This window comes from Varanus komodoensis, unplaced genomic scaffold (assembly GCF_004798865.1).
Source record: "Varanus komodoensis strain SLA01 unplaced genomic scaffold, ASM479886v1 scaffold48, whole genome shotgun sequence".
NCBI lineage: Eukaryota > Metazoa > Chordata > Lepidosauria > Squamata > Varanidae > Varanus > Varanus komodoensis.
In genome coordinates this window covers 3,175,900-3,194,617 of record NW_025336059.1, presented here as the reverse complement: position 1 = coordinate 3,194,617, position 18,718 = coordinate 3,175,900, and the positions used below count along the sequence as shown (strand labels likewise).

General features: G+C 54.6%; 1 protein-coding gene across 6 annotated transcripts in view; it reads left to right on the top strand.

The window, feature by feature from the left end:
• CASZ1 (castor zinc finger 1) overlaps positions 1 to 18,718 on the top strand; it is a 115,621-nt gene that overhangs the window by 66,399 nt on the left and 30,504 nt on the right. For 3 of the 6 annotated variants that reach the window (XM_044445264.1, XM_044445267.1, XM_044445265.1), the window contains exons 3-6: positions 460 to 1,315; positions 4,412 to 4,480; positions 13,243 to 13,333; positions 15,977 to 16,141. In XM_044445264.1, the coding sequence (XP_044301199.1) occupies positions 460 to 1,315; positions 4,412 to 4,480; positions 13,243 to 13,333; positions 15,977 to 16,141 (1,181 nt within the window). The remainder of the gene's footprint in view (positions 1 to 459; positions 1,316 to 4,411; positions 4,481 to 13,242; positions 13,334 to 15,976; positions 16,142 to 18,718) is intronic. The other 3 variants (XM_044445266.1, XM_044445269.1, XM_044445270.1) reach the window with 3 other exon arrangements.

Sequence of the window (18,718 nt, the reverse complement as noted above, 5' to 3'; positions counted from 1 at the left end):
CTGCTCTCCCGCACTCCTCTCTCCGGCGGCTGTCCCCCCACGGCTGCCCTCACACACACGTGCACACCAGGGGAGCTTGCGGTGCCTTTGGCGTATTGGCGGTGGCCTCACTTCCAGTAAAATTACTTTCCCTTCATATTAGGCCAAGGCAAGAGTGCAGAGACATTTATGAAACTTTGTTTAATGTACTGAAAAGCCATCGGCTAGAACATTTAGGAAATTGATTTTCCTGGCATTGATGAACTCTTTTTATTTTACCCCAGTATTAATTACTTTTTTTAAAAAAACAAATTAATTTAAGAGTCGTAAAACTGAACAAGTGAGCCAAACGTCAGTAGATCATGTTCTGTTTCTTCCCTTCTCCCCATCACCCCACACCAAGAATGGGAAGGAACGAGGAGACCTGCTCTCTCAATCCCGAGTGACCCGTTTTTCCTCCCGCCCATTGCTTTTTCCCAGGGGAGGCCTCATCGCTGCGGGACTACGCCGCCACCACCATGAACGAGTTCTTGGGCATGTTTGGCTACGATGACCAGAACATGCGGGACGAGCTGGCTCGCAAGATCAGCTTCGACAAGCTGAATGCCGCTACCTCAGAAGCCGTCCCGGCTGCCGCTGGCATTGCCGCCTCCCTCGCCGCTGACGACGACAGGAGCAAGAGGGCCCGCTTTTCCAAGTATGAAGAATACATCCGCAAGCTGAAGGCCGGGGAGCAAGTCCCGTGGTCCCTCCACCCGGCCAAGGCCGAGGAGCTGGCCAGCAAGCTCGGCAAGGAGGCCCCCGTGACCCTGGGGCAGCCCGTTCGGGTGCCTGCCCCCGACGCCTCCCTCCTGCCTGAGACGAAGGCCACCATCTTGCCCCTGCCCTCCCCCAGCAGTTCCCAAATGCAAGGGCTCATGTCGCGGGCCTCCAAGTATGACTTCTTCATCCAGAAGCTGAAGACGGGCGAGAGCCTTCGGCCACAGAACGGCAACAGCTACAAGAAGGCCTCCAAGTACGACCTGGAGAACGTCAAGTACCTGCACCTCTTCAAGCCGGGGGAGGGCAGCCCGGACATGGGGGGCGCCATCGCCTTCAAGACGGGCAAGGTGGGGCGCCCCTCCAAGTACGACGTCCGGAGCATCCCGCAGAAGCTCACCCCGGTCAAGGCGCCAGTGCCCAACCTGGTCCCCACGCCCCTTCCCAGCACCCCCAGCAGCACCCCAGCCGCTGGCCCCGAGCAGCCTGTCCCCCTCTCCTTCAGCACTCCTGAGTACCTGAAATCCACCTTCTCCAAGACGGATTCCATCACAACTGGAACAGTTTCCACTGTCAAGTAAGTCCGCCTCCATCGGTCGCCTCTCTCCCTCCGCGGGCAGGTTAGCGAAAGCAGGGAGGGAGGTGGCGAGGTGTGGCCTGGCCCTTCCCCCTCCCCGGCTGGGATCGATACGCTGGCGGCGGCCGGCAGGTGGCAGGTGCGGCTGTAGAGGATCGAGAGCCCAGGGGGCTCTTCCGCCACATTCCTGCCAGGCTGCCCGCCCCGCCTGATTTTCATTTTATTTCTTAAGGCGCTCTCTCACTCACTTGCTCTCTCTCTTTCTCTCTCTCTCTCTCTCTATATATATATATATATAAAATGAAAAGTCAGTTTGACTGGAAGGGTGGTATACTGCAAAGCAAAGCACTGCCCATCGTTATCTGAATTTCCAGACTACTTTTTTGTTCTGGAGCTCAGCCCCCAGACCCTTGGATAAGTTGCTTTTCTTAGAAGAAGTTTGTCTTCTGGGAACTGAGTGTTTTGTGGCTGCCACTGCCCGCCATGATGGCTATTTGGGGCATGGGCAAGCCTCCTCCCCCACCGCGATTTTGTGAGAGCGCCGGCAAGACTCGTGCAGTCCCAGACATGCCCACCCCCCCTTTTGACGGCTGCTTGCCACAGGCCGTGGGGAGAGGGCCGCCTCTTGGATGCTGAAGCCCGTGGTTTGCATGCGCAAGATTCCAAGTTCAGTCCCGAGAGTGCCAAAAAAAGGGAGGCGCTGGAAGCTGGCCCTGGGGGAAATGGTTCTCCGCCTGAGTCCACCGGGCCTGTCCTTGAGTCAGACGTTCTGCAGGAGGCGCCGGCCTCGCTCTGCCTAACGCAGGATCTGGCCCTGCGGGATGGGGAGCAGGCTGGGTTGCAGGAGGGTGGGCCCTGCAGCCTGACGCATCACTGGCAGGCCGGGACATCGGAAGCAGTTCCGACCTGCAGCTCTTGCTGGTGTGGTGGCATCCGTTATCCTGGCAGAAGTAGCAGGAGGAGAGAGAGGAGCCACACGAGCAAAGCTGGCTCCCGCTGCTTCTGGAGCAGGCAGCCTCTTTGGGCAAGGGGTGGGGGGGCGATTCTGTCTTGGGGACGTTCTTGGGGGAAGTACTCCCCAGTGGTGGGCAGGATCAAGGGCGAAAGGAGCGGAGTTGGAATGCCTGGTAAAGAAGCAAACCTGGCGTAGTTTGGCTGTGAGCAGCTTGTACCAGTCACACCTTGGGAGAGGCATTGCGACCTTTTGGAATGCGAGGGGGGGGGGACTGCACAAAGCACGGAAACCACCAAGCGGTGGGTGATTTGGAAAAGGGATGATGCCACAGAAAGGGCATGTGGCCTTCCCGGGTAGTGACAGAGGATGGGGTGGTTTTTGGCCCCTGGGGCCTGTGGGTACCCAGCCCAGGTTACTGGTTGACACACAGATCTACTGCATGTCCATGCCCAGAGTGTCCCGCTGCCTCTGGACACAGGGCAGATAAGCACATTTTCCAAGTGCAGGTGGATCCTTGGAAGGGATTTCTGCAAGTGTGTCGGCAGGGACCTGAGGGCACATGCCAGTACCTGGGGACCCCTCTCCCACAGGCACACACGTGCCAGCACATGGGGAACTGTTGCTACTCCGGATCTCACCTCCGCTGCCGTTGCATCATTTACTCGGTGTCCCTGCTGTTCCGCATCGTCAAGGAGTTGGTGGGAGTGGAGTCTGGGAAAGGCCAACAGAAGGGACCAGGAGCTACTGTAAGCTGAGCGTGAAGCCAGCCAAGAACTGCGACAGGGCAGACTGCTGTTGGCCGGGGTGGGTGCCAGGCGCTGTCGTCCTCTCGTCTTAGGAACCGCAGGCTGAGGAAGGCCAAGCCCAGCTCCTCGGTCATACGGCTGTCAGGCTGGGCTCGTGCCGGGGCGATTAGAGCGCCACGGCACCACAGGGCCAGCTGTGAGACACCTTGAGGTTTTCCAGTCATGCAAATCAGCCCAGGATGTGACCAGGGCAGCCAGATGTGCGGCTGCCAGCCCTCGGCATGCTTGGCTCGCGCGCGCGTGCTGTTAATCACAGTCCTGATTCTGCTTCCTTCCTGCCTCTCGGTCTCTTGCACTCTCTCTTTCCACCGCGGTTGGGGACGAACCTCAAGTGCAATCATGCTCTGCCCACAAGACTTCCTTGGGATGAGGGTGGTGAGGAAGGTCACGGCAGCTTATGCATCGAGCTTCGGCGTGGTTTTCTCTGTGACACTCTGAATCGCTGTTCAGATGCTGTGAGGGTTCTGGAAAGCTGGATGTGCTTTTCACTGGGCACCAGCGGGCAGCTCCTTCCTCCGCTGTTTTTGGAACCTGGGAACTCGGGGCATGTCGGTCCCTCTTTCCATCCAGCCCAGTGCTGTAGGCATTGCCTGGCAGCAGGGGCGCTTCCTCTTCAGTGAGGGAGCTTTTTCATCCCTATCTGGAGTTGCCAAGGACCGGACTGGGGACCCTGACTTGCAGCCCATGCTCCCCTGCTGCAGTGTGGCCCTTCCCCTTTCCCCTCTAAATCCAAGACATCGTGGAGACTTGGGGAGGCCCTGTCTCCTGCCCGTCAGGCAGCCTACCCTTACGCACCGTTTCTGCAAGGCTGACCTGTGTTTCAGAGGACACTGAGCCTTCCCTGGTCTGGGGTTTTCCAGTCATTGTGGATTCCAACTCCCACCAGCCCTAGCCAGCATGCCCCATGGTAAGGTATTCCGGGAGTCATAGTCCAAAGCTGCTGGATGGGGCCAGGCCGCTGTGTCAGTCTCCAGACACAGCATCGCGCTCTGCGTTCTGTGCTGGGCCAGGTCCCCTTTCCGAGACCATTTCCTTTTTCTGCTCCATTCTGAGGCCTTTTCCCCCACTGTTGTGTACGAATCTTCAACATGCAGGGCCCTGTATATTTCCTTAGGCCTTGGGTGTACCACTTTAAAATCAGCCCGAACCCCCATCACTAAATCAGAGGCCCCCCTTGGGCAGCGGTGGCCCGGTGGAGACACACAGGCAGCGCCTTTGCCTGCCGCTATCCTTGGGTGCCGAGCATTTCACGGGGGAGAAAGAGAGAGGGGCTTGGAGTGTGTCCGGACACTGCCTTGCGCTAACCATCTCTGCCCTGTGTGTGTTTCTCATTAGGAATGGATTAACCACTGACAAACCAGCTGTCACCGAAGATGTAAATATTTACCAGAAATATATTGCCAGGTAGGCTGACTTCCCCTGCCACCCCCCCCCCCCCGTGGGTTTCTTGGGAGGGGGTGGAGGAGGTCATGTGGGACAGGACTGGGCAGGGGGAGGGGCTGGGGGTCTCTGTCTGTCTGTCTGGGTGAAATGTAAAAAACCAGTCGTGGGAACTGAGTCTTTCCATTTCTCTCTGACATCCACACTGACTTCCCCACCGTCTTTCCTGCTCCCACTTCCATCCCGTCTTGTATGAAGGCTCGTCCAACCTCTTAAAGACCCGAGGGACCAGCCGGTATGGCCTTGAGCAACTGGGGTCTTCATTTCCTTTGGGGCATGGGGGCCGTCAGCAGCCGTGGAGCACCTGCTTTACCTGCAGAGGCCACCAGCCTCTCCCCCTGGCCTGGAAGACCCTCTGCACAAGACCCTGGAAAAGGGGGGTTACTCAGAGCAGCCCCTGTGCGAGCCAGACAGACAGATTGCCCGAGCCAGTATAAGGCAGCACCCTCAGCCCCTCGAGGGGCCCCTGGCGCTCAGTGGAAATGCACCATGTGGTGGGCATGTTTCTACCAAGTCCTGTACACACGCCACGTGGCAGCACGTGAGCCTGTGGGCTGAACAACTCTGGTTCCCACCCCTCCTCTTTTAATCCGGCATGATGCTTGAATATACCTCTGTATTTGCCCTTGGCTTTATTTGCCTGTCTGGGTGGAATTTTTGGCTGGCATCTTTTAGATCTGGCCTCTGAGGAGTAATTCGTAGATTAGCAAGGGTTGCTTTTCAGCCGCACAGAGCAGTGATCGTACTGGCGCACGGAAGCAGTAGAGACCACGGGAAGGCCGTGCAAAGAGCCGGACTGAAGCCGGCAGTCGGCCCCAAACGGCTGGGTGATGGAGGGGGGGGAAGAGTCCTGATGCCAGGCTGCCATCGTGGTTGGCATGGCTTGGGGCTTGCCGAGGGCCCCCAGCAGGGCTTCCAGGGAGTGCCCCCTTGCCTGCTCCTCTTCACCACGACAGCCTGCATTGCTCACCCTGTGCTCACTCTGGCTCAGACGGGGGTGGTGGAAAGGAGGAGCGGGAGGTGCCCTGCCCTGCTCGTGCCCTGCTTTCCACCCGCCAAGACAGTTTGTAATATCCCCTCATGTATTTGGCTAGGACTGTAAACCGCTGGGATGATTTGCAAAAGGTTTCTGGCCCCAGGTAACAGATAGCCATTAGGGCTAAGTAGCCATCAATGGCCTTCCCCTGCATGAATTCGGCTAAAGCCATCCGAGTCAGTGGCCTTCACAACATCTCAGGGAAGTAACTCCCGCACTGCGTGAAGGAGTTCTTCCTTTGATCTGTCCTGGATCAGCCACCCATCAACTTCCTGGGATGACCCCACTGGGTCCAAGTGTTACAGGAGAGGGTGGAAAACCTCTGTCTTTGAATGCTGTGGGCGCCCCATCCAGCTTCGATGGGCGACCTCCAGCCACCTCCTGCCTTGGTCATGGCTAGAATCTGTGCCAGGCGAGGTTCCCGATCTGAGAATGCGGTTCTTGTGTTCTTGCTGCAGAAAAAGGTGAGGTGAAGATTGCAGCCTCTGTCTTCTGTGTCTTTGAAGTTCTCTGTAAATACACACACCCTCGCCCATGTCTGCCTTCTGCAGGCATCTGAGGCAAACAGAGGGGTTTTTTTTTAATGTAAAAAGGTGTGGCCACAATTCTGAGCCAAACAAGAAGGTGCTTAGCACGTCCCTCATTGACTGCCCTGCTTCTCTCCCGGTCCAGATTCCAAGCTTGTGTTTACTGCTGTGGAGGGAAAAGCAGGAGGGGAAGTGGTTTTGAATTTATTATTTATTATTTAGTTAACTATTCATCAGTTGACGTTATTTTATTATATTTCTGAGGCACCCATTAGCTGACGCTCTCTGGGCAGTGTGGTGGCCAGTGGTGGGCAAAGAACTAAGCAGAGAGAGACACGCTCTCTCTGGCATCCCTCTGCTCACAGCTGCGACCCTACAAAGGCTTCCTTCCATCGGGGAAGATAGCGCAGTGCTTTCTTCAGTGCACTTGTCTGGAATCGGTAGAGCAGGGGTGGGCCAAAAGTGGCCCTCAAGCAGCCCCCGGTGCAACCCCCGTTGCCTGCCTCCTCCTGCCTCCCAAAACTCAGCATGCGGGGAGAAAAGCGAGCATTTCCCACCAAAATTTAGCAGCAAACCACTGTGGAGACCTACTAAGAACAAACTTAGCTGATTTTCAGGCTGGAGGCCTTTTTGCTCTCGACCTCCACAGCAAGATGCCAGCCACAACCGGCTCTGGCAGTAGCGAACTTGCCCAGGTCCACCCAGAGAGGCCCACACCTGTGCCGGCTTTGCTCCTCTTTCCTGGCAGTGATGAAGGATCGCACATCCCAAGATGTAAAACCTGGCCCAGCCTACCCTGTGTGTGCGTTTAAAAAGGGAGAAAATAATTCATTTTAAAGCTCTAAAAGGGGGGCAGAGGGAGACGGTGTCTGCGCGGCACAATTAGCTGAATGAGTTTGTTCGGCAGCTTTGCCAAAAGCTGCCCGTGAGTGAGCTGTCATTTTGAGCCACTGGATCACGCCTTTCTCTCACTTAGCTGAGTTTGGCATGTGTTTGCCTCTACTTTTCCCTCTGTATTTTTGCATTTCTTTTCCTGTGGATTCCATTATTATTATTATTATTATTATTATTATTATTATTATTATTATTATTAGTGCACCAGCAGATGGTTCTTGCTTAAATATTTACACGAGCTTTTCCTCCTCGCTCCCCATCACTTGTAATTGGGGTGGTGAGTTGTTGGGTAGTTTTTTCTTTTTTCTTTTCCCACCCGTCACGCACATCATCGTTACAGAGTAATGAGTATGTAAACACTTGCTAAGCATGCTGACTTCTGTATTTATTATTTTTATTGGTATTTATTTATCTGGGCCTTTCTCAGCTGCCTTTACCAGATCTCAGCAAACCAAAGGGATGAAACGAAGTGCATCTCTTGTCAGGCCTGTACCCATGTGCAGGACACGCCGTGTATCCAGGTGCAAGTGTGCTGGGCACACAAGTCATGTGTAAAGCAAGTTGGCTGCCAATTCTATTCGCCGTATTCTTCGCAATTTCACCTTGTTCCCAGTTCTCCAGGCACTGCTCTTCACAGCTCCCTTCTGTGTGGATTCTGAGCTGCTGAAACAGTTGCTTCTGTTTCAAAATAATACAGAATCGGTGAAATTATGCCCATAAGAGGCAGGGAGCAGAATCCCCTAAAGGCCACACCCGCATCTCTGTTTCATGGCTCCCCCACCAATAATACTTGTAATTTTTCTGCAGCACTGAAAATTCTCCATGAGAAATCTCTAGCTCTTCCCACAGTGTCCTAACTCCTGGGCAATCTTTTCCGCTATAGATATGCCTGACAAAGTTACTGATAGAGGAGAAGGGATTAAACGGTGGCCCAGAGGTCCACCACTGGTCCTTGAGAGCAGACCTTGACCCAGCAATGGCATCCTTAAAACCAGTTTTCTTTGATGCGTACACCACATCCTGAAGAGGCTAGCCAAAACTGGAGCTGAAATTAATTCCTGACACCATAATTGCTGGAGAAAAATGCTGAAGTGACAGGTGCTTCCTTTAATGTTTTGTCTGTGTGTTCAGAAGGCAACGCACTGTGCACATTTTAAAATTTAGCTCAAAAGGCAGCTCGCCGGAGGAAAATTTGAAGACACCCCCAGCTTTGTGCAGAATTAGTCCCAGTGAAGTTTTCGTGTAAGCTTCTCTGGACCGTGCTCACCAAGATTACAGTGCAGCAGAATAGCAGTCCCTTAAGTGGCCATTGTAGGATACACAAGTGTGTGGTTTAAAAAAGCAAACACAACTCATGTAGGGTTTAAAACATACCATTGTCATAAAATGGAATTGGGGTTTTGGAAGGGTTTTGAGTTATGCGGAGTCTCCAAACATATTTCCAGGTTTAGTTCATTTGACATTTTTGATTGCTATATTAAAACACTTCTTGATCTTGTAAAAATCTGTACCTAATTAATCAAGTGACGCACTTCTGAAAAAGTCACTTATCCTGGTAGAAAAATGTAGAACTGGGTGGCAGGCACCATCTTAGAAAAGGCATTCCTGCTTTCTTCCGCGGATGTGAGGGGATGCATCTTCTAAGATGGCCAAGGAAGGAGGACTTCCCCGCCACTTTCTTGATGCATGCAGATGCATGACTGGCTGGCTGGCTGATTGACATCGTTTGCTTAATTGACTAAGATTACCTGTTGCTAGGAGATAGGGATAGTTTTATTTCGGGGAGCAGTGAGCCAGCTTTCCCCAGATTGGTGCCCTCCATTCTTCAGCCCCAATGGCCTACAGTCAGGAATGCTGGGAGTTGGAGTTGCCACTCCAAACATCTGGAGGACACCCGCTTGAGGAAGGCTGGCTTAGCACTTTTTAACCTTCATCTCTTTTTAACCTTCAAACAGCTCTGCCAAGTGGGTTAGAGGGAGGCGTGGCAAAGGCCATTCAGCTGCGCTGCTTGTGGCTGAGCGAGGATTTAAACCCCGATCCCCCCAGGACAAGTTGGACACTATGCCAAAACTGTGGGAGGAGTGAGGGAAGGTCGGGGCAGCGTCGGCTACCCCCAACTTGCCAGATCTTCTTCCCAGACTGTGACTGTCTTGGGAAGGGGGCGTCTTTACATTTGGGGAAGGGATCGGCAGCGGTTTGTCATTCTGGATGCAGCCAATGAGTTGTGGATAGCGTGTCTGTGAATAAATGTCTTTTTAATGTCCCAGTTGCATTATTATATATCAATATTCTTGATTTTAAAATGGCTGCTACCCATTCGGAGGAGGAACCATTTATAAATAAATCCATTGATTTTATTTTATTTTATTTTATTTTTGCACAGGCATGTACATTTTCCTTCCTTCCTTTAATTTACTTATTTAATAATGTACATCCCAATTCTCTAAATATTGTCAAAAGCAGCTTTTAGAGCAAGGTCCAAACAAATCAGAGATCAAACATTTTACAAAAATCGATAAGACTTATTTCTGCCCCGATAAAAGCTGCTTACTGTCACCAAGATGCCTTTTGGGCCTAGGATGGTAAGAGGTGGCTGCCCCAGCCAAGTCACAGGCCTGATATGTTTTTATGATGAATAATATTAGTATTGCTACTATTATTAACCTCAGAAAGAGACAGTCAAGGTGACTTACAGCTGTTTTATATTCCGTATGTTTTAATTGTGTTGTAGTTGTTACCCACCTGGGCTGAGGCACCGGTGGGGGTCTGGATCCCCCTCTTCCCCTGCTCATGTCGTAGCAGCCACGTCTCTGCTGGTGCCAGTGCAGGTTAATGGTAGATTGCCAAGCCCAGGAGGCTCAGCCCGGACATGGCTGGAAGCTCGGAGCACACAGAAGGGAGAGATCGACAGGTCAGGAGGCAGAACCCGCTGCTGCTTGGCAGGGCTAGAGAGAGGCATTCGTGAAGTAGGATTCAGTACCTGGTGCATGAAGGGTGGCGACAAAAGCAGAGCCGTCCTGCTGAGCGGTTTCTTGAGGCTCACGGGGGAAGCTGGGGCATGTAATGGCAGCCAAATCAAGGCAAGGAGAAAATACGTCCTTGAATAGCTGCAAGTGGGTCCTGCCGGCAGGGAGACTCTCCCGCCAGGACAATAGGAGGATGCTGTCTCAGCAGAGAGCCGGTGAGGAGCTAGTTGGCCACACCCCTCCTTGAGGAGATGACTGGACTGTTCAGGGGCTGTTGCCTGATTTTGAAGTCTTAGCCTTCTGTGAGGCTGGGGAGATGGACTTCCTTCTGGGGGAATATTCCCCGAGTCAGAGAATGGTGGCAGGGTTCCCTTCTCTGCCGCTTGCCAAGGGCCAGGGGTCAAAAACCAAGGCCTCCAAGCGAACTTTCCTACCTGCATGTTACTAGTACAAAGGGTGTTTGATGCTTCCTTTAACCTTGTTCTTCAGAGCAAGAGAAAAAGGCTGCAGTCCTCAGGAAGGACAGTAGCAAAAAACAGCCTGCTGGCTTGCACTTGCGCCTTTGTGACCTGTTAGTCTTGGCTTTTCCTGTACTGTGAAGGAAGCGCATGCTTCTTCCACCTACGGGGAAAGCATCTGTGGAAAAACCCGCAAGGCTGACCCTGAGCCCCGCTGGGCCTTCCGGGGCTGGTCACTGGGGGGAAGATCCACAGCAGGTCCGCCTGCGCTTGCAGCCAGCTCTCAGGCCCACCCAATTCGCTCTGCCCGTCCCAACCGCCATTTAAGAAGGCTCTTTTCCGAAGCTTGAAAACGTGTGCTCCAGAAGTGTGTTTTGCCTAAATTGCCCTTGAAACGGGATTTGATGGTGTGCAGTCTGTCTGTGTGCCATTGAGTACCTAGAAATGTGTTTTGCATCCATGCAAATGAGCACCAGGTTGGGGGGGGGGGCTGTTGGTGTTCAAAATGAGCAGGTGTGTCCCATGCACGTGTCGGAAAGTGTGCAGTGTTTGTGGGAGCTTCTCTGTTTTTGAGAAGCTAAGCAGATGCTGCCCTTTAAAAATTAATAAGTTTGAACTGTTTCAAGTGTCAGGAAAAAGCAAAGGAGAGCGAGAGACGCTTGCGGGGCCTGTTACTGTTGGGAGGGTGAACCAAGGAAGGATTTGGTGCCCTTCTTCTGCCCCCTGCAAGTCCCCGAGTCCTCGTCTCTGCCCAAAACAAACACCGCTGCCTCCTTACCCTGGCATGGACTTGCTTTCTGGAGCCCCTTCTGCCTTTGGCTGCGTCCACTACTGGAATGTGGCCCCCAAAGAGCTTCTGGAGGCGGTCCTGTGCCCCCCTCAGGGTGCGCTCGTGGCTCTCGGCGCCGCATCTGCCTCTGTCCCTCCACAGGTGTCTCTGCCACAGATGCAACCTGCGCTGGGCTTCTGTGGGCGCCTTCCCGCAGGGAGCTGCGCAGTCTCACCCGCCATGCCTCTTTCGGCCCCTTTTCAGAGTGTGGCTGCCCGAGATGCCTTCTGTCGCTCATCTAGCTGAACATCAGCTACATGTTTAAAACACGGGCAGCATTTCTACATCCTCAGAGAGTCTCTCATTCCATTTTGGAATATGGAGACTGGCACAGCTTGGCCATGAATCCAAAGGCCCGTTGTTTAGTTTTTCTCCTTTTCTTTTCTTTTCTTTTCTTTTCTTTTCTTTTCTTTTCTTTTCTTTTCTTCCTTCTCCACTGCAGCTCAGTTTCTCAATCACCTACTCTGGCGTAGTCTGGATTTCCTGCAGTGTTTTCCTCCCTTTTCCTCCCCTGGGAGAGCCTTGTCTGCTGGTGGCATCTGTCCCCTTCTCTCCCCGCCGAATGCCTAGGCAAAGCAGCAATTTAATTTTTAAGCAATGTCTATCTCTTCTGTCAGTGCCTTCCCACCCACCCCTTTTCATCTCTTGCAGGCCCGCCTGCCTCTGCAGCCACCCTCCTCTTCCTCGCGTGCCTTATGGGTATGCTGCTGTCTCTCTCCTTGGTCACCCTCAGAGCCCCCAGTCCTTCACCGCCTGCCCCTTCCTGCTATCCCTCCCACAGCCCTTCCCCGGGAACGGGCCTCGTTCCCCCTAAATTCATGGCCCCTCTTTGATGCCCAGCCCCGTGGGGCTCTCGGGAGGCAGCGATGGCGTGTGGCATTTGGAGCCTTGGAGCAGATGGTGCTTTAGTGCCAAATGTTCCCCCTTCGGAGTCCCCCTTCAGCGCCCTCCCAGTGCTTCCAAATTACTCCACAATATGCTCCGTCTCGCTCCTCCTCCTGATGGCTGGTCTCTGCAAAGCCGGCTGGGCCGCCAGTTGTGCATCTTAATCCCACATCCCGCTCCTCATCATCTCGGCACCCCAGTCCATGGCAGTGGATTGCACATTTTGTGTAAGCAGCGTGAGAAAATGTCATAAGGGCTCGATTTGGGCTTTCGGGAGATATGCTCCCTGTCCCCACAGTTCCATTCACATGAATCAAGATCAAATCCCCAGCAACTAAAGCTGATAAGAAGCCGTTTAAAAAGATGCACGGTTCTGGCCCTCATGATGGCAGGGGAAACCGTAGTAGTTCCACGGTGCTTCAGCCACTCCGGCCAGCTGCACTTTCGCACCGCCCAAGCCCCCAGATAGGTCACCCATCCAGCCTGCACCGCTCCGCTGAAGGAGCAGCTCGAGCAGGGTCACTTGCACCCCACGCTGTGCCTGCGACGGGCTCATTCTGCGCCTTTCCCTTGCACAGTCGGCCTCTGCTATTAACAGCATTTCAGCGTCTAGAACAATTCAGGTTTCGCTTTGTGGTTTTTCAAGGCAATCTTTGGTCCCCGTGATTGTGGAGGAAATCTTGCAAAATCATTTTAACGATTTGAAAATGCGAAGCCAAGCAGTCAGACAGGTGGTGGAAAAGTGAGGAAACGGCATATAGAGACGTTCAGTTTGTATTCTGTAGACACTGAAGTTCCTATTCTTACTGAAGGTTGTATAAGACAGCCTTCCCTACCCCGCTAGTAGTGCTGGGCTGGAACTCTCACTGGCTTAAGGCCACCCTGGTTGGGGATGATGGAAGTTGTGTTCTCCATCCTGAATTGGGAAAGTCTGCTGTAAGAGCACAACTGGGTGGTGTTGGCATGACTTGCAGGGTTTCCTACATGCCCTCCTGGGAGCCAAGACAGACCTGAAATTGAAACGTGTCCCTAACCAAGCAGGTGGAGGAGGGAAGACCAGCGGGTGGTTCCTTAAATAAATGCCCGCTTCATGCACACACCCCACTTTTCTCTATTTCTTCTCGCGCCCAGGTTTTCTGGAAGCCAGCACTGTGGACACATTCACTGCGCGTACCAGTACCGCGAGCATTACCACTGCCTGGACCCCGAATGCAACTATCAGGTAACGGCAGAACCGAAGAGAGGCGCCGGGGCTTTCGGGGCGGGGTGGAAGGCTTGGCTTGTCTCCAGCGACTCGGGAGCCTCAGTCCTGGCTTCTCCAGGGGACGGATGGGAAGAGCTGGGTGGCAGGACATTCTGGGTGGCAGGACGTTCACTACCGGTGAGGCCAGAATGTTCTGGGCTCAGGGGACACGTGGCCGGGCTCAGGACGTGGCTGTGGGGCGGGGAGCAGCTGGCACAGCAGGTCCTGTGCAAGCAGAGGGACCCCCGTTCCCATCTTGGCACCTCCAGGCAAAATGGCCACTGCCCGGGCAGCCAGGAGGTGTGCAGACCCTCGGGCCTGCGGGCCACACCTGGCCTTCCCCTGCTCCCTTTCCTCCAGGCCAGCAGTCCCTTCACCGCTTCCTCGGCTTCCGTGTGTTTTCCTCCCAGTCCGAAGGGCTTGGAGGCCTCTCCTCAGGCTTGCTTACTGGCACAAGAGGCTTTTGGCTGAAATATGGCGCAGCCGTCCTGGGTTGTCACAACCTCTTTGGAGAATCCCTCCTTCCCACAGGGCCTCTGGCCGCCCTGCGATGGCAGCGGTGCAGAAGATAAAAAGCACCGTACATGATGTTGCAGTTAGAGGCTTTTTCCAACCTTACTCCTGCATCTGGGGGTGGCTGCCCCTGGGCCTTTGACCCCGGGTAAGGGGTGCCAAGCACCCCTTACCACCCCCTTTCCCCTAGAAGGCTGATTTGTCAGCCCCCATTTTAGGATGTTTGCTGAGATGCCCCTCCCACCTGCAGCCTTACAGGCAAGTGGAGGCCACTGCCAGCGGATCCCGCTTAACAAGCACAAGCTTTGGCCTCCCACGCAAGGACTTGTGTCATCGGACTGGGGTGCCAATGTCATTCGGCCTGGCCGCTTCAGCAGCTGCCTAAGCAGAACACTCAGGGTGATCAGCAGCGGTCCTGTGCCTCCGACTGGCCTCGGAGGCAGAATTTCTGGAGGAGGAGGAGGAGGATGCTGAGGAAGGGGCAGAAGCCAGGCCGGAATATCTGGGAGAGCTGCCAGAACACGATTGTTGGGCCAAGCTCTTGGTTGCAAGCTGTGCCTGTTTACCCTGCACTCCAGTCCAGGAGCGTGACTCTTCCATTTCGGTGCTGCGGGCCTCGGAGAATCAGGGGAGTAAGCGGGATTCCCAGGAATTACCGCAGCCAAGTCTGGGAGCAACAGCTCCAAGTGCAGCCTGGGGAGAGCTCACTCGCTTCCAAGCCGGCAGGCTGCGGATTTCTCCTGCTCAGACCAGGAGCGTGGACTCCGTACCAGAGAGGAGGTGTTTTGTCTGATGAGGCAACCCGTAGCAACAGAGGAGGCCTGAAAGACTAGAGGAGAGGCATTTGCGATGGACTTGGGGAGATGTGCAGGGCATTGAATTTTTGATCTCATGAGGCTCTGAGGCTTTTGGCTGATTTTGCAAATGCAGATCATCCTGAAGGCAGGATATATATTTTTACATAATGAAGAGCATTCAATAATAAGTGGCTGCAAATTAATGGTGATTGGCAATTGAATTCCTGTAATATAACACCTCAGGGAAATCAGGCCAGGGGTCTCCTTTGGTGTGACTGTGTAAATCCCGAAGTTTAATAGAAGCAATAGAAATAGACCAGAAAGCATTTATTCTTACTGCAGAAGGAGAATGGGTAGGAGGTGGTGTGGTGCTCTTTCTGTCCAGAGGGTTTTCTTCTTGGTAGCTGTACGATCACCCCCATCCCCACCCCAGAGACTGACCTGTGCCAGCAGCCCCCCGCCCAGGCCTGAAATCAGGCCAGGGATGGGGCAGAGTGCCGGCCGGCAGCCGTGTGCCCTCAGGAAGTGTAATTTGGTCTGGCTTCATTCACTCTGCCCGGATCAATTCTTGCATTCTGCAGTCGGCCCTACCGGCGTGGGAATGTTGGGTTTGGCCCAAAAACGTGCCGTCTGATCCATACCATCTCACACCAGCCACGTCCACATGTGCGCACAAGCCTCACGAGAGAACTCGGAAGGCACTTTGGCTGCCACTTGCGAAAACACCCTTGCAGGTCGCTGAGCTAGCTCCACCTCGTAGGTTTCTGCCTCTATGGCCCGGTTCACACAAAGCACTAAGCCACAGTGTGATTAGCTGAGATCTGGCTTGTCGCTGTGTCTAAACCCCTTCCCACAAGCAAACCATGCTTTCCCAACCAATTACAAGCCGGGGATGAAAGCCATGCTTCGTTGTCAGCTTACAAGCCCTGGCTCATTTAAACAATAGCATGCTGCGATGTCTGAACAGAGAGCCATGGCTGATCTCTGTCTTGTTTACACGGCCGTCTCTCCTGAAGCGGAGTGTCCGTCAAGGGCAGTCTGAAAGTGAAATTGCCCCGAAGCCCGGAACAGCAAGTAGGAGATAAACAAGCCAGAAATAAGGGGGAAAGCAGCAGTCTGTCTGTCTGTGAGACAATTCACGGTGGAAGGAAACGAACTGTGGTTCACATCAGCCGTGGCCTAGCTTTGTGCGTGAATGCAGCCAACGGAAAAGGGCCCTTCCCGCACAGAGCCATACGGCCTCGCCGCCACGCCGTCCTCCTCCCCTGCGCCAGCACCGCCCTCACCCTCTGCATCTCCCTCTCGCCACCAGAGATTCACAAGTAAGCAAGACGTGATCCGGCACTACAATATGCACAAGAAGCGTGACAATTCCCTCCAGCACGGCTTCATGCGCTTCAGCCCCCTGGACGACTGCAGCGTTTACTATCACGGCTGCCACCTGAATGGGAAAAGCACCCACTACCACTGCATGCAGGTAATGGTGCCGGGGCACGTGCCACCTTTGGCCCTGGGGGCGGGGGGTCCAGGACCGGCACCACCTGCACGGACGGGTTAGCTCCCCTGTCTTCACTCACACAGCTGCACGGCGCAGAGCTCGGGCGGGAAGCGGTGCGCGGAAGCAGGCACGGCCTTCCTAGGCAGCCGAAGGGAGCCAGCCCCTGGGCAGAGCCGCTGCGGTCGGCATTTGCCGGGGGTGTCTCCTAGCGAGGGCGCTGGAGGGGGCCACTGCCGTCTCGTCAGAGCACCCCCGAGGACATCACAGGGCACACTCCAGAGCAGGACCTGTCCCAGGACCAGTACGAGGGCTCATCCCGAGAGCCCTGGAATCGCTCCGAGACAGTGCTGGGGAGGAGGTAGCCCCCCTGGGGTTCAGAGGGCCCTTCAGCAGGCCCTGGACCCTGGTGCTGGGTGGGTGTCCCAAGGCACCCCTCTCTCGCTGCCTCGGTGGGCCTGACCTGAAGACGAGGCAGGGCTTCCCATGCACGTGACGCTCCGCGGAGGGCCGCCCTCAGTCGCGCTTCCTTCCTTCCACACCAGCACAGGGCCCTTCCCTCGGTGCGGACGACCCTAACCGGCCCCCTTTTGCATCAGGGAAGCGTCTCCTGGATGTGGAGCAGAGTTTGGAGTGCAGAGCGGATGCTTCCTCCTCTGACCGCTTCCCCGCCTGCGACTCCTCTGGGCCGGTCGAGCTGCAGGGGCTTCTCTGCAGGGTGCCCCTTCCTCGCAGCTCATCAGAAGTGCTGCTGTGCGGCCTCTCGGTGCGTCGCCTGCCCTTTAGCATTGGGTTTGTCCCTTTGTCACCGGCTGCTAAGCCAATCAAATATTAATCGCAGCCCAGTGTCAAAAGCAATCAAGAAGGAAGGAGCCTTCCCTCTGTCTGTCTGTCTGTCTCTCTCTGCCAATAAGGTAGAGGTTTATGTGAGTTATGCGGTGCGGCCCGTAGTGGTTGGGGGATTTCAAAAGCCAGCCATTTTGAACGGCGTGGCACCTCACAGGCTTTCCGTTTGGGGCAAAGTCAACGAGAAAGTTGATCGTCACCTGCTCTCAGGCCCAGCTGTGCCACGGCGATCCACGGCGATCCCTTCTGGGCTGCCAGAAGGAAGGGGCTGCAGCTCCGTGGCCCATCATTCAGTCCCAGGCATCTCCAGATGGGGCGGGAAAGAGCCGTGCCTGAGACGCCACGCAGGCCAGCGATGCTGGGCTGGGAGGACCACGTGTCCGGCTCCTTTCAAAGTGCCTTCCTCCGTTTCCAGGAGTGCCCATCTAGCAAGACTGCCCTTTGCTGCTGCTTTCAACTTCTAGAGACCTCCCCCCAAATGTTTGTAAGAGCGGTTTAATCCAGGCGTTTCCCCCAAATGGGCTTTTCAGGTGCCCTCCCAGAGATGGTCAGCTGAGCCCTCGGCCACTGCCCTTCCCCTACCAGTCTCCCACCACGGTGGATACACAGAATATGTCCTGGGGCACAGTCTCCATGCGCAGGGAGGTGGGCAAGCCCATGCCCCGCGTGGGCCCAGTGCACGCCCCACGAGCAGGATCCGCTGCCTAGCAGCAGAGAAGCTGATATGGAAAAGGTTTGCTGGAAGGGGTAGAAACTTTGAAAACCGCTGCCAATGCCCATGTTAAGAAGAAAGGTGTTGGAACGCTACGGATTCCACATGAGAGCAAATACCCCTCTTAAACAGCAGTATTTGTGCCACGGGCCTTGCGAGCACCTCCCCCCCTTTATGTCCATAATTGGTGTGGACAAAATTCAGTTGGTTGTTTATACAAATGGACATTTTTCATGCTTTCACGCAAAGAGCCCCGTTGCGAATTATTCACGAGGAGTTTTTTGTTTAATTTTCCCTTTTAACACCACACCGGGGTCTGTCTTCTCTCAAGGTGTCAGGGTGGAAAGAGGCCCTTGTTATATTGGAAATAGCTTCAGATCTCCCTTCTCCCGGCTTCCTCCCCCCACTCCCCCCCACCCTCCTTTCCTGGGTGTTTTGTCAGATGCTTTGCTATTGCTTCTTTGAATCAGCCCAAGCTGAACTGGAGGAGGCGGGGGGGGGGAGGGGGTGCTTTGGTTTACTTCACTTCTGAGATGGTGCAGGCGTTGGCACACGATGTGCAGACGGGCCTGGGAGGAAAGCAGAGCTCCTGGCGGGCACAGTGGCCTTGTCAGATTCTGCTGGAATTTTACTCAATATGGCAAATTAGACCACTTTGCCCAGGAACAGTGGTGTGTGTCTGTGGTGGGGGTGGGGGGGTAGGTTTTCAGCATCCCATCTCCATCACACAGCACTCGTGCGTGTTTAAAATAAAGCTCGTGGCAAGCTTGGAGAAAGGGGCGGGGGTGCCCTGTCCCCGTGATCAATTTATTCGGGTTCCTCTACCTTTCATCCCTGTGGCAGGAGATGGAGATGGAGCAGATGATAGTATTAGTCGGCCTCTCTTTAGCGCAGCCATTACACGTCCCGGACTCCGTCGCAGTTTGACGGTCCATCAGAGGCTTGCCAGCTGACCCATCCTCAATTCCCATCTAGCTGTAGTCAAGCAGACCAAAAATACC